At 54.6% G+C, this 12,449-nt stretch overlaps 3 protein-coding genes across 3 annotated transcripts; 1 reads left to right on the forward strand and 2 right to left on the reverse strand.

Annotated features, from left to right (window-relative positions):
• Positions 1-637: 637 nt before the first annotated feature.
• Positions 638-2,698, forward strand: AYL99_07782 (hypothetical protein; the record flags this gene model as incomplete). The annotated part of the gene is made up of 2 exons (XM_018839291.1): positions 638-874; positions 935-2,698. 2 exons carry the CDS (start codon positions 638-640, stop codon positions 2,696-2,698), a joined length of 2,001 nt encoding a protein of 666 aa, XP_018692059.1.
• A 1,834-nt stretch (positions 2,699-4,532) lies between these two features.
• Positions 4,533-7,858, reverse strand: AYL99_07783 (hypothetical protein; the record flags this gene model as incomplete). Its single annotated transcript, XM_018839292.1, has 5 exons — positions 4,533-4,793; positions 4,872-6,217; positions 6,279-6,717; positions 6,768-6,895; positions 6,952-7,858. 5 exons carry the CDS (start codon positions 7,856-7,858, stop codon positions 4,533-4,535), a joined length of 3,081 nt encoding a protein of 1,026 aa, XP_018692060.1.
• Positions 7,859-9,388: 1,530 nt separating this feature from the next.
• Positions 9,389-11,341, reverse strand: AYL99_07784 (hypothetical protein; the record flags this gene model as incomplete). The annotated part of the gene is made up of 2 exons (XM_018839293.1): positions 9,389-9,638; positions 9,699-11,341. The coding sequence occupies 2 exons, from the start codon at positions 11,339-11,341 to the stop codon at positions 9,389-9,391; spliced, it is 1,893 nt and encodes a 630-aa protein (XP_018692061.1).
• Positions 11,342-12,449: the final 1,108 nt, after the last annotated feature.

Raw genomic sequence — 12,449 nt, forward strand, 5'->3', positions numbered from 1 at the left:
AGCAACCACTGTCGATCATTCTTGTTCCTTCTCACCGTCTCGCCTTACACCTTCTCCAGCCATCAACAAGCCATCGTACGCCACCCTCGCCACAAGGCGATCCCTCGTGTCCTCCAATTCCCCTCGTCGGCGCATTCCGCTCTCTCCAGGACCTCCCTCCCTCCCGGCCGGGGTCCCGAAGTCGCTGGCCCCCAGAGCCTCATGCGTTTATGTTGATCAGGCCCTCCTGCGCCTGGGCGGCCGCACGGGCGGGACAAATATAGCCACCTCCAGACTCTGTTTCCATCGCTGCCTGTCCAGCGCTTATCAAGCTTCATTCTCAGTCTATCTTTTGGCCATTTATGCACAGTTCAAGGCCCTTCATGCCTCGACATGTGTCCGACGACCTCGAAGACCGCCCATATGGCCCAAATCGCCCCCAACTTTGCCAAAATGCCCCCTACATGAGAGACTCGCAAAATTGTGGCTGATGTTGCTTGATGGACGTGCTCTGCACAATGGGCCCCCAAGCCTGGACGCGCAGATGGTGCTTGTTGCCTCTATTTGCCAACCTTAGGACTTACGCCCGTCGATATATATCGCCAGATGGCGCCCTTGTCCGGGGAAATCCAAGACCTCTTTGCGACCAGCCAACGACATGGAAACGCAAGAATACACCAGCAGTCCCTCCAGCACGCGGAGCCGACAGACAGCTCTCTTAACATACCCAAAAGATCTCTCCACCTATCCTTCATGGTGGACCCGGATGAGCTTGGACAACTGGGTATGGGAATTGTCAGCAGCCCTGCTATGTATCTGCATCCTGGCTGCCATTGCCGCCATTCTTTTTGTATACGACAACCGCCCTGTTCCAGATCTACCAGATGGATTAACCGTAAGATCTACGTGTTGAGTGTCTGGCATAAGTTCGGCCAATCCTAACACCCTTTCTTAGATCAACGCAATAGTTTCCCTTTTGGCAGGTTTTGCAAAGGCTGCTCTGCTAGCAGTATTGGCAGCTGCCATACGTCAGGAGAAGTGGCTGTGGTTCATTGGAAAACCGCGACCACTCAACACCGTTGACGCCTTCGAAGAGGCCAGCCGTGGCCCTTACGGTTCACTTCTCCTCATCCTGAGCCGTCGAGGCAGTCTTCGAGCACTGGTCGCCGCATTGGCCACCGTCCTGGCTCTCGGCTTCGAACCTTTTCTTCAGCAGGTCTTGAATACCGTTGTTCGCGACAGCCCTGTCTCCTCCGAACCTGCCTCGATTCGGACCCCGACTTCATACAATGAATCAGTGATTGGAGACCTGGGTGGTTCAGGTCTGTCACTGAATGCATTGATCGGAGCATTTGGAGGGGCCGCTGGGGCAATCCCCAATCCCATCTGCCCAAGTGGAAATTGCACATGGCCAGTGTACAACACTCTTGCAATGTGCACCAAGTGCACTGACATGACTAGTCATGTCAAACTTGGGGGAGATGCATACAACATCAACATAACCTCGCTCTTCGAGGACTTCTCGCTAAGCAATCGGACGTCGTCATCCACCACCTGGACGCCAACCTATTCCTTCCCACATGGCAATCTCATCAACGTCTCCGTGAATCTTGACTTGTCATCGGCGGGGAGCATGGTGGAATGGTTCGTCACGTACCCTCGCCGCGTGGTATGGCCCCTGAACATTGACCCGACGCCGAACAGTCACTGGGGCAAGAGCTGGGACAACAAATCATATGCTGGTATCTCTTCCCCTCTATTTGCCATGGGCTATCTCGACATCAACACAACGTCCTCTTTCGACCAACTGGTCGTCCAAGGAGCCACGGAGTGTGCATTTACACCCTGTGTGCGGACTATGGACACTGTCGTTCGCAGTGGCACGACCATCTCCAATGCGGCAGCCACAGACTACGGAACCATTATTATCAGTCAAAGTCAACCCGATGGCCGCATTTTGACAGGCTGGAACGCGGACGTGAATGGCACGAATTATTTCGCCTATGATTCCGGCAACGACGACTCTCAAGGTCGAGCGTACTTGCTCATCCAAGCCCTTCGAATAGCGCTCGAGGGAAACACCACGTACAGCTATGGCGGCTACTGGTACCCAGATCCCTCGCAGCAAGGAGACATCTTCAATTTCTCTTCGACCAGCTTCGACCAAATCTCCGGGCCCTGGAGCTCTGCAGGTCAGCAGGCGATCGACGGCAATGGGAATTTCAGCGACGTTGTGACCAGTGTCGGGCAGGCACTGACAGGTCGTTTCCAGCAGCTGCAAGATACCGTGGCCACCGGCACCACTCTGCACAGCGAAGCGGTCATAGTAGTCAGATGGCAGTGGATCAGCTACCCCATGGCCCTCGTCGTGCTCGGGCTGGCAGGCCTGTTCCTGACGATCTTTTCCACGCATCGCAACTACATGGCGGTATGGAAGGAATCGACGCTTCCTCTTCTCTTTCGCTACACAGCGCCAGTCGAATTACAACAAGCCCATCGTTCTCCAGGGGACATGGCCCGACCTGGCACGATATTCTCGTTGTCAAATACCGTCCCAGGCCCCGATTCGAACAAGGTCAGCGCGATCGTCACCCGGGCCTCAGAGGAGCAAGTACAGCTGCGGCGTCGGGACTCGTTCTGGGTTCTGGACTCAGATCCGCCGCCGCCAGCAAACACCAAAGACAAGGTGTCGCACCAGCCAATCTGGCATCGAGCGTAGAGTACGTTCTGGGTTCTGGACTCAGATCCGCCGCCGCCAGCAAACACCAAAGACAAGGTGTCGCACCAGCCAATCTGGCATCGAGCGTAGAGATGGTAAGGACTGCAGGGGAGACCCAACAGCCCAACCGGGACCGTTCCTTGATGCAATTTTCATATTCATCTCGTCATTGACAATATTGTATGCTATTCTTTTCTGTCCCATTTCTTCTTCTCCTCACCTCAAGCCGTCCTCGTCCTGGGTCGTCGGCCCTCCGACGCCAGGGGGTTGACCGCCTTGACCCAACCAGCCCTCCGTGTCCGGATCCCGCTCTTTATGTGATGCTTAGAACTCGGATCGAGATCCGGGCCCACCCCAAGCTCCGGAGACTCTACAAGATAGACTTCGCATCATTGGGTCGTGGGGTGGGACGGGTGAGGTACATACGGGCATATAGACGTTTGATATGGTCTTCAGAACCCGCGGGCTCTTCCCGACCAGCTCACGCAGGGTACAAGAACCCGCGTGAAAGAGAACGAAGCCGCCACGGACTCGTTTTCTTGTGCTACATACGGACAGAGCATACAAGCACCCATGAAGGGGGATCTACACATGCGCACGGGCAGGGGCCCACACGGAGTCGCAAGAAAAGAAAGTGATCGAGTATGTCTTGCCATGCAATGAGATGAGATAAGATAGGTCGTCGTCTTGTTCTTGGTTATATAAGTCTCTTCTGCTGCCTATTTATTTGGGCCCAGTCAAGTCATCCTTAAATTTTCGTACCTAGGCCCCCCGTGCCGCTTCTATCCCTATCGCTTCGACGCTGAAGGAAAAGGATTTCGGGGGAAGTGGGGAGAGATGTGATTTATACATAGCCGGCACCATAGTAACATAGCAGCATAGCAGCAGTAGCATGGCGTACGTTCGTGGATCGTATCATATGATGCGTGATGACAACAACAAGAAGAAAAAGGATTGAAAACACTCGTGTCGTGTTCGTGTTCGTGTTCGTGTCATGCCGTGCTGTACCTCGTTGACGTATTGATTCCGATAAACAGCGTGTGTGCCAGTTCCAAGTGAAGGAGAGCCTGGATGGCAGTCCCGAAACGCGCCTTCACACTTCCTAGCTTGGTCGAACAGGACTCCGGTTCGGACTCTTCGTGAAGGGTGTCAACCCCGTCGCTGTGCCGATCCCGGTCAGAGCCCAGCAGCCTTGTTGTGGCTGTTCCCGGCAAGCAAGGCTTTTCCAACGAATCCTAGAAGAGGAAAAAACAGACAAAGAAAGGCCACCCCAACCATACCATAATACAACAATCCAGCGCCTAGTATCCATCCAAATCTTAGCATCATGAAACTTCGTATCGGGCGGGTCCAAGCTCTAAACTCATGGTCGTGACATCTCATATTCGGCGTATGTAATCCTTCCTGACGTGAAGCGGGCGTGATAGTGACAAGGTTGTTTTCGGACTGTAGGTGACAAGGCACATGTGATGGGCGGCTCCTCTGGCAGGTTTTAACCAGTCTCATCTCATAAGCAATGAGTTCAGCTTGCCAGCCTCGGGTTGAGTTGTAGTTGGATCCGTGTCGGACAGATCGAATAGGATTCCTTGCTACGGGGGCTCTCTGTTCCACGGGAATTGCGTTCTTGAGGAGTGAAGATCCGTGGATGAACAACGGGTCATATACCCTTTATATGGTCCCAGTTCGGCGCAAGAGTCGGCGACGCTTTGCCTCAATTGGGCCCGACTGCGGGTTCCAGGGCTGGCTTCGACGATATCGACGGACTTTCCTCCATTGAATGTGATAGGGGCAAGTCCAAGTGGATTTCTCCGATACCAAGGGGTTCTGTCCATCATCACGTCGGCAGGATGCTCGGATGCGGAGGTTCTTCGCCTTCCTCAATCTTTGGCGGCATCTGCCCTCTCCACTCACTCGTATTCTCTTGTTGCTCGACTGTTCCTGTTGTGGTCCTTACCAATTGGGCAGGGCCGCCGTTCATTGTCTCAGACATTTCGCCATTCTTGGCGTCGGTCTTGTTGGCCGCTCTAATCTGGGCTGGGGATCTTGAGCCCTTGTCACTGTGGTTCGAAGGCTTACGAGGAGATACTCGTCCATTCTTCATCCACAGAGTACGTTAGCTGTACCGCCTCTCTGATCACACCATTCGTGCGCGTGGTAAGGTGAAGTCACGTACCTGTTTGGCCCACCGCAGTCCACAACTGTTACACAGGTCACGGTTGCCACTTGGTCCCCGTCTCCATTCCGGTGTGACTCGAGTGTGACAGTTGGCGCAGTCCTTCTCAACCTGGCCGAGCCCCTTTCTCCTCTTGCGTTTCTTTTTGCGACTCAGTAATCCTTGCAGCTCCTCAGCCAATAACCGATTTTGACGCTCCATCTGCCTGAGTTCAAACTGCCAACTGGAACTTCGGGTTGTTTTCAGCTCATCGAAGATGTTGTCTTCCGAGGCCAGGGCCTCGTCTTGGTTGCCTAGACTTAGGGTGTGGTTGCCGAGTAGAGAGCCGGGATGTTCCGCAAAGGTACTGACAGCCCCGTCCATGGGGCTGGCGGACGGTCTACCTGACGGACGTGATGTCGGGGTTCCAGATCCTGCCGATGCTCGGTCAGTTCTCGATGATGTGATGGACTTCTGGCTCAAGAGTGCAGAACGCGTCATCTTCAGTAGGCGAGTTTGCGCAAGCAGGAAGGTGGGCTTGAAACCAAGCCGAGCGTCACCAGGGTAGATGGTCGTTTGTGCGTGAAGGACCTGACCTCTTCGATTCTGAAGGTCATGCCTGAACATCACTTTCTCGCCTGTTCGTGCGACTTCAAGCAGACGTAGGAATTCCTTTTTGGATTCCGGTCGCATCAAAGCCTGCAAACTCGTCCCGACAAGGTCTTCAGGGAGTCGGTCGAGCATGATTCGGGAGGTAGAAGACACATGCAAGAACATCCCCGACGTCGAAATCTTGGACCATAGCTCACTCTCGCCCAGATTGCCATCAATCGCGAGCTCGGTCCGATCCAGGGCATAGACTGGCCGCTCTCGTCCCGCGAGGATAATAAATTTCCTGCCCTTCCCCTGCTCAACGTAGAGAGAGCCGTGCGCCTCGAACCAGGTGTATCCGCTGAACTTCCTGCGAATCCGGTAGACCACGCTCACCGACTCTCCCGGCGGCATATCCTTCAATTCTCTGGTCACTGGTACTATGTCACTCGGATGGCAGAGCGAGGATATGCCTACGCCGACAAGTTCACTGGGATCGTATTCTAGGACTCTTCGGCTCGCAGGAGATACGTAGAGGAACAGTCCCTTGAGTGACAGGACATGCACAACATCATCGTTGTTTTCCAGGAGGACCTTGTCCCACAGCCGTCTCGGCACGTCCGACTCACCACTACCAAGGGCGGCCAAAAGCCTGGACACTTCGTCGGGAGAGATAGTCTGGCCCATGTCTTGCAGTGCTTGACTTGGATCAGGACGAGCGGGAAGATTGTATGCCGGCAACGAGCTTCGGTTGTAGTTGATCTCATAAGTACCATCTAACGGGAAATTAGTCATCCTTTGCTCATATCGTTTGCTGTTTCTGGGATGATGCCGTACCTGGATTCTTCCCGGAAACAGAGCCTGGTTGCTCGACAAGATCGACCTGGAACCCAACATAAAATTTGTAGTCTTCGGAGTCAAACTGAATCGGGATCATGGTCAGGAGGTTCATGAATGGTTGGCCGCCTTTTCGATAATTGATCAGGCTCAACTGTGCTTCCTCTCTCTTGGAGATTTGGTTCTTGAGATAGAGGACCGAGTTGTCGTCGACGTATTTCCGTTTCACTCCCGACTGCACATTTCCATTAGGCGCCTGGAGGAAGCGGCAATTTCGACCGAGGACTTCGTGTCTTGTATATCCTGTCAGGCGTTCAAACATTTCCGAACAATAAACGATTGGAAGATCAAATCTCTCGATGTCGCAAACAACAAAGGCACAGGACAAGTCAACAGGCCCAATATTGATTTCGGGTCGCGGTCTCGTTGCAACTCGCATCTGTGGTACGGGTCAACGAAATGTGCAACACCATTTGGGGAACTACTCACGAGGACCCCCAGCATATCAAACCCACTAGAAGAATATGCGTTGACGTATTTAGAATGCTGGATCCCACCCACGGGCTGCATATGTGGCAGAGACGGAGGGTTCATAGCCCTTAGGGTGGTATTAACATCTATCAGATCGCGTCAGTATGCGGCCACCAGAGTTGCTCTTCTAAGATGACATTACCTTTCACGGGAAATCCCATCTGAACATCTACAGAGTGTCTTCTGCTCGGGTCCTGGATATGTATTGGTGAAGCCATTGTGGAGAGAGAGCCTGGTGCAATGGGGCCAATGGGGTTCGGTCTTCGAAGTTGCTGAGAAGAGCCTGGATAAGGCTCGCGCAGTGAGGACATGCCCTGGGATATTGCTACCATAGGATTTGGACCGGGCGGACTCATCGAGCCTCCACCGGGATCATGACTGACGGGTTGGTAAGGGATGGAAAAGCTTTGTTCAATTGGCGAGGCGGCGAACATGGCCTCTTGCATTGGCGCTGATTGCATGGCTCGAGCACTTGCGCCTCCCGTTAGGGCGTCGTATTCTATGGCCATGTCGATATTCGGTGCGATATAAGCGGTAGATGGTTCGACAGGGACGGAGGTGCTCGACACGCCCACCGGAGAGAAGTTGTTGACGGCCGGCATTTGGTCAAAGTTGGCATTCATTTGAGAGAAGCGGGTGTTCAGAGACAAGTCCTCCCGAGAACGGACTCTTCGTGGATCAAGGGATTTCGGCATGGGCATGATAGGGGAGGGGTCCATGGGCAGGCCGGCTTCGTTCGGGTTCGGATCGAATTGGAAGTTGGCCAAGTCACTGTCTATGGCGGAAGAAAACTCGAGCATCGAGGCTCTGCGACCGTGGTCGTGCGAGCCTTGTCGATACTGGGACTGGATCGTATTTCTCCGGCGCATCAACTCGTCGTTATTTTGGAGGATGATCTGCCCAAGGGTCTGCGCCTGGCCCAAGGCCGAAGCTTCCATGCCACTGGGATCCAGGCCACTCATCCCATCATCCTGCGTGTAGCCGTCCATGGGGTCTTGTGGATCTTGGACTGGATAGGGCTGGCCAAAGAAGCTTGAGAACCCGTCCATGATGATCTTTCTCTTTTCTCTTTTCCGCCCTGCTCCCACGGGGTCTGGATTGCCACGGCGAGTGAGTGTATGTGTTCGTATGGAGGGGGGAAAAGGTTGGTTGATAACAAGGCCGGTGGAGAGACGAAGCACGGTTAGCCTGGGAAGGCAAGGAAAGACGGCAGCTGTGTGAGTGGCGGCTTGCACAACATGCTTGCCGCAGGATTATCAGACCCAGAGTGCGATGAGATGGAAGAGGGAGAGGAGGCGGACTGAGGCGCGAGACGAGCAAGAAGACGGGAGATGAGAAAGCGTCGACGTGTTCTCCAGAGCCGTGGGCTGTTAGGTCTTGGGACAATTACTTAGATGGGATAGACGGAGCGCGGTGCCGTGGATGGCCAGTCCCCCCAGTCACCAGCCGCAGACGCAAGCGAGAGATCAGGTGCTACAAAGGGCTTGAGCCTGGGAAGGAGAGAAGGAAGAGGAGTGCATTACGAGTTACTCGGCGGGTTGCTGTACAGTAGCTAGAAAGCCACTGGAAGAACCCACTCTGAGGTGAACCGCCCATCGCGGCGGACACGGACCTCTGTGGGCGCACCAGAAAAATGTCGGGAATCATGCACGGGTGGAGGTCCGCCCATAAGCCCACACCTGGGCGATGGTGAAATCTGAATCGCAAGCTCTTAACCGCTGTCGCCGCCGGGCTCTGATTAGTGGGAGAGGCGAGGGTTGGGAGATTGCCGGGATGGTTGTTTAGTGAGCCATTTGGGGACAGAGGGAGGGGAGAACCTTGGCTGGGAGGCCGTTATGGGGGGCGTTCTGCTACTGGGCGCCGCCTGGGCTGCCCTTCTCACTGGCCCGTAATCCCCATACGAGTCCGTTGGTTGGCTCAATGATGCCCAAGTCAGGACTGGCACCCATGAGGATCGGCAAGGGCGGCATGGGAACAAAAACCAGAAGCCCTTTCGGCAGGTGTGTTAAGCCCTGGGATTGGGGATTGCTGGGCGCCACCACGACTATCAGTGCTGTTGATCATGTCGGTCTTGGGAACGGGTGGTCAGTCTCACTTTAGTGTTTTGACCATGGGAATTTGCGCTTTTCCATGAATGCCCCTGCTGACCCTTTGAGTGACCCTTTGCCATGAAGGTGCGCTATGACGTTTTTGTACAACACGCTGTAGCGCTAAGTTCAAGCCACCACGCTGCAAGCCACTGCGTACCGAGTACCCAATATGAAGTTACAGTACTCAGGACCAAGCATAGTTTTCTCAAAGGAAAAGGAAACCTTAAAAGAGAAAAGGTAACCCCCTTTTAAGGAGCCCGTGTTCCGTGTGCTTGACGTCCTTCACCGCTCATGGGGTAAATACTAGAATACACAACTCGGTATTAGAAGAGAGCAAAAACATCTCGGCGCTTTTCCGACCCCTGGCTTGGTGAAGCACAGTCCCGTTGACCTCTACCCGGCCCTTACACAATGAATACATCTATTTCATGACACATCCAGTCGCTGATTGGCAAATCCCTAACATCTCTGTCTTTGTCGCCCAGCTGATCAAACGGGATATGCGGTCGGCTTGGCGACCAGCGGTGCCATCTTCTCTCGTTGGAGCTTTTCTCTTTCCATCTGCGCTCGGTCGTCCTTCGTGATTCGAGGCTTTCGTGTGATCCCCCCGCCCCGGGATCCAGGCCCTCCACCTCTCCCAGAGGCTCTTTCAGAAGCGCCAGCAGCTGCTCTTCCACCGCGCGAACCAGGACCGCCGCCCCGACCTCGGCCACGGCCTCGCTTGATGGTGCCATCCGCCCTACATCAACGTCCGTCAGTGTATGAGGGGGGAATGATTTTGAGCAGCAGGAATACATACCTCTCGACAGCTGGTTTTTCTCCCTCGGGTACAAGCGGTCCACAGTAGACGAAGAATCCATCCTTGCTGGCGGCCGCTTGCGCTTCCCAAAGTAATTCGCTGTCGTCCACAAAGGGGTCGTCCTGATCGTATTCCTCTACCTTTCTCCGCCGTCGACGTTTTGGCTCTGGCCCATCAGTCCCGCTGTTGGCTGGTTCTTGTCCACCGTTGACTCCGGACATGGCAACGTCCCCGTCGTTGTCTGAATCACGCTCAATGTCGACGCTGAGGTCTTCATCTCCGCTGTCTCCGGCTGACGTGCCTCCAAACTTGCTGCCTGACGCTGACCGTTCGAGCGCAGTCCCGGCGGCGGCGATCTTAGCCAGCCGTTCCTTTTGAGCGGCTTGACGAGGGTATAGAGCCGCAAACCCGTATTTTTCCTCAGCCATCCGAGCAAAGTTGATGACCCGATTACTAGGGTTCTTCAAGTCGATATGTAGGACAATGTTGGGACCTTTTTCCGAATCTTTTGCCATGTCGCTACTTGAGTCACCACCGAACAGACTGGCTGACAAAAGTCCAGAACCCATTGGAGGTGGAGGTGGCTGTTCCTTTGCCCGAGCAGGCTTCGGTGAAGTGGGACGAGTGGACGCTTCCGACGCCGCTTTTCGCGACGAGGCGGGCTTTTTGGGCTGCAGTTGATCCTGGGGGATGTGGTCTATATCCATCGCTGACGAATGGCCGTTGAGTCTAGGCGATCCGACTATTCGGCCATTAGTCTGATTATGAGGAGGTTCTATTTTTATCTGCTGCTTCACCACGGTCGTAGTGGTCGAGATGTCGGGTTGCGGAGGATGATCGATGATGCTGGAGATGGTTGGAGATGTGCTTGGATTGTCGGTCCTTCGTGGAGGAGTGACAGTGGGTCGGACGGAGGGTGGAGCAGGCGGGTTGGTGTCAACTGGTCGCTGAACAGATCTGATGGGATCGTACATGCTCATTGAGCGAGGAGGAGAGGATTGAATAGGAAGGGAAGTCGGTGGAGGTGGGGCTTGTGGTTTGGTCTCGTATTCACGCTCACGTGGTTGATATTCATAGATCCGCTGGGGGGGTGTGCGGGAGCGCATCGGTTGATTATGCATCGTGAGGCCAGATCCGGTAAATTTGGCGGCTTCATCTCGGCCGCTGTCGGCCGCTCCTGGGGGCGAGAACAACACGGGCTGCACCAGGGTGGATGTCTGTAGGCCTGCACTTTGGGGACGAGGCATGAGAAGGTTGGTGCCCGGTTCGAGTACCTCTAATTTTGCCTTCTTGCGTCCGCCCGTCGCCATGGCGGCTGTCCCTCGAGGCTTGCGAACAGCCCGTGGTTTCTTCTCTTCTGGCGTGTTGGGATCGCGCTTTTTGCGAGGTCTCCTGGCAGGCGGCGCAGCTGCGGCGTTGTCTTGGCGTGCACCTGCAGCTGTGGCTGGTGAGGGACTGGCAATTGCACCGGTAGTCGGTTGGGTCGGTCGCGCGCTGAAACTGTTTGCAACACCAAGATTACCTGCTAGGCCCAAGTCGCGATGTGCAGGACGATAATTTGGAGGTCCGGGAGTGCCCTCAACATCGCTGGGTGGCGCGCTGGACAAGTCGTTGGATGAACTTCTGGTTTCATGCACATCCATTTTGAGCTTAGGTGCTGCGCAGTCGAAGTCGCAGGCTCACACCGGAGCCATCAAGACAAATTTGCGATGTTGCTAGTACGTGTGTAGGTGAAGCAGGCGACAGAAAAAGCCGACAATGTCGATGGAGAAAGTATGAGATTGATGAAACTGGAGAGGGTGATCGGCAAAGAGGGCGAATAATTGGGGATTGATGACTAGGATGTTATACAAGGGAGACACTCGCGGTACGGAGTTGGGTGGTGGCGGATCTGAATTGAATTGCACGACCTCAGAAGGTTGTGAAAACACGGACGGGAATGCAGAAACTGTGTGGTGAAGGCGGCTGGCTTAGCGGGCGAGGATTTGCAGTGGTGAACGCGCGGATGGAGCAGACTGGGGAACATCAAAACTAGAGAGATGGTAATGTAGCATGCCCGGCCCCAAAAATCACTCGGACCGACGTGCAGGAAGGTAAAGAAGGAGAGAGAAAAGAAAAGGTCGAGGAGGGCAAAGGCTCAGAAGTGGGAAGATAGGGAGATATATGTACGAACCCCAAGAACAACAGCTCACAGGGCTCTTGACACAGGGTCAAACGATGGGATGGAGAGGGGGCGATGATGGGTCGCGAGATGAATGGAAGGCAACAAGAACCCAGACCACAGCTGCGACGGGGATGGGAAGAGTGGATAGGAAAACGTAAAATCACCCAGGTGCATCAGGAAGAGAACACCGGGGGGCTCGACTGGACTGTGCCAACACGAGGCGGAAGTGGAAGTACGAGCAGCCAGAGACACACACGGAGGGGGAAGCAAAGAAGAGAGAATGCAGCACATGGCGGAGAGTGAAAGGTCTGGTGAGGCGTGCAAGAGGAAGACCAGACCAGACCGGACTGGACCAGTGCAATGACCAGAGGACGGACGGGACGCCAGAGCCAGACAGGACAGCGAAAAGGGCAATGGGAAAAATAGCTGCAGTGGATGGTGACAAGTCCAAGGCCGATGGGAAGATCGTCGACTAGGTAGGTCGGTCACAGATGGTGGTGGGATGGTGGAGAGAGGCTGGGTCCCCCGTTCCTGGATAACGCAAGCAAAGCAAAGTAACAAGCTTACAAAAAATCCTACTGGCAGAC

The sequence above is a fragment of the Fonsecaea erecta genome (genome assembly GCF_001651985.1).
Source record: "Fonsecaea erecta strain CBS 125763 chromosome Unknown Scaff6, whole genome shotgun sequence".
Taxonomy (NCBI): domain Eukaryota; kingdom Fungi; phylum Ascomycota; class Eurotiomycetes; order Chaetothyriales; family Herpotrichiellaceae; genus Fonsecaea; species Fonsecaea erecta.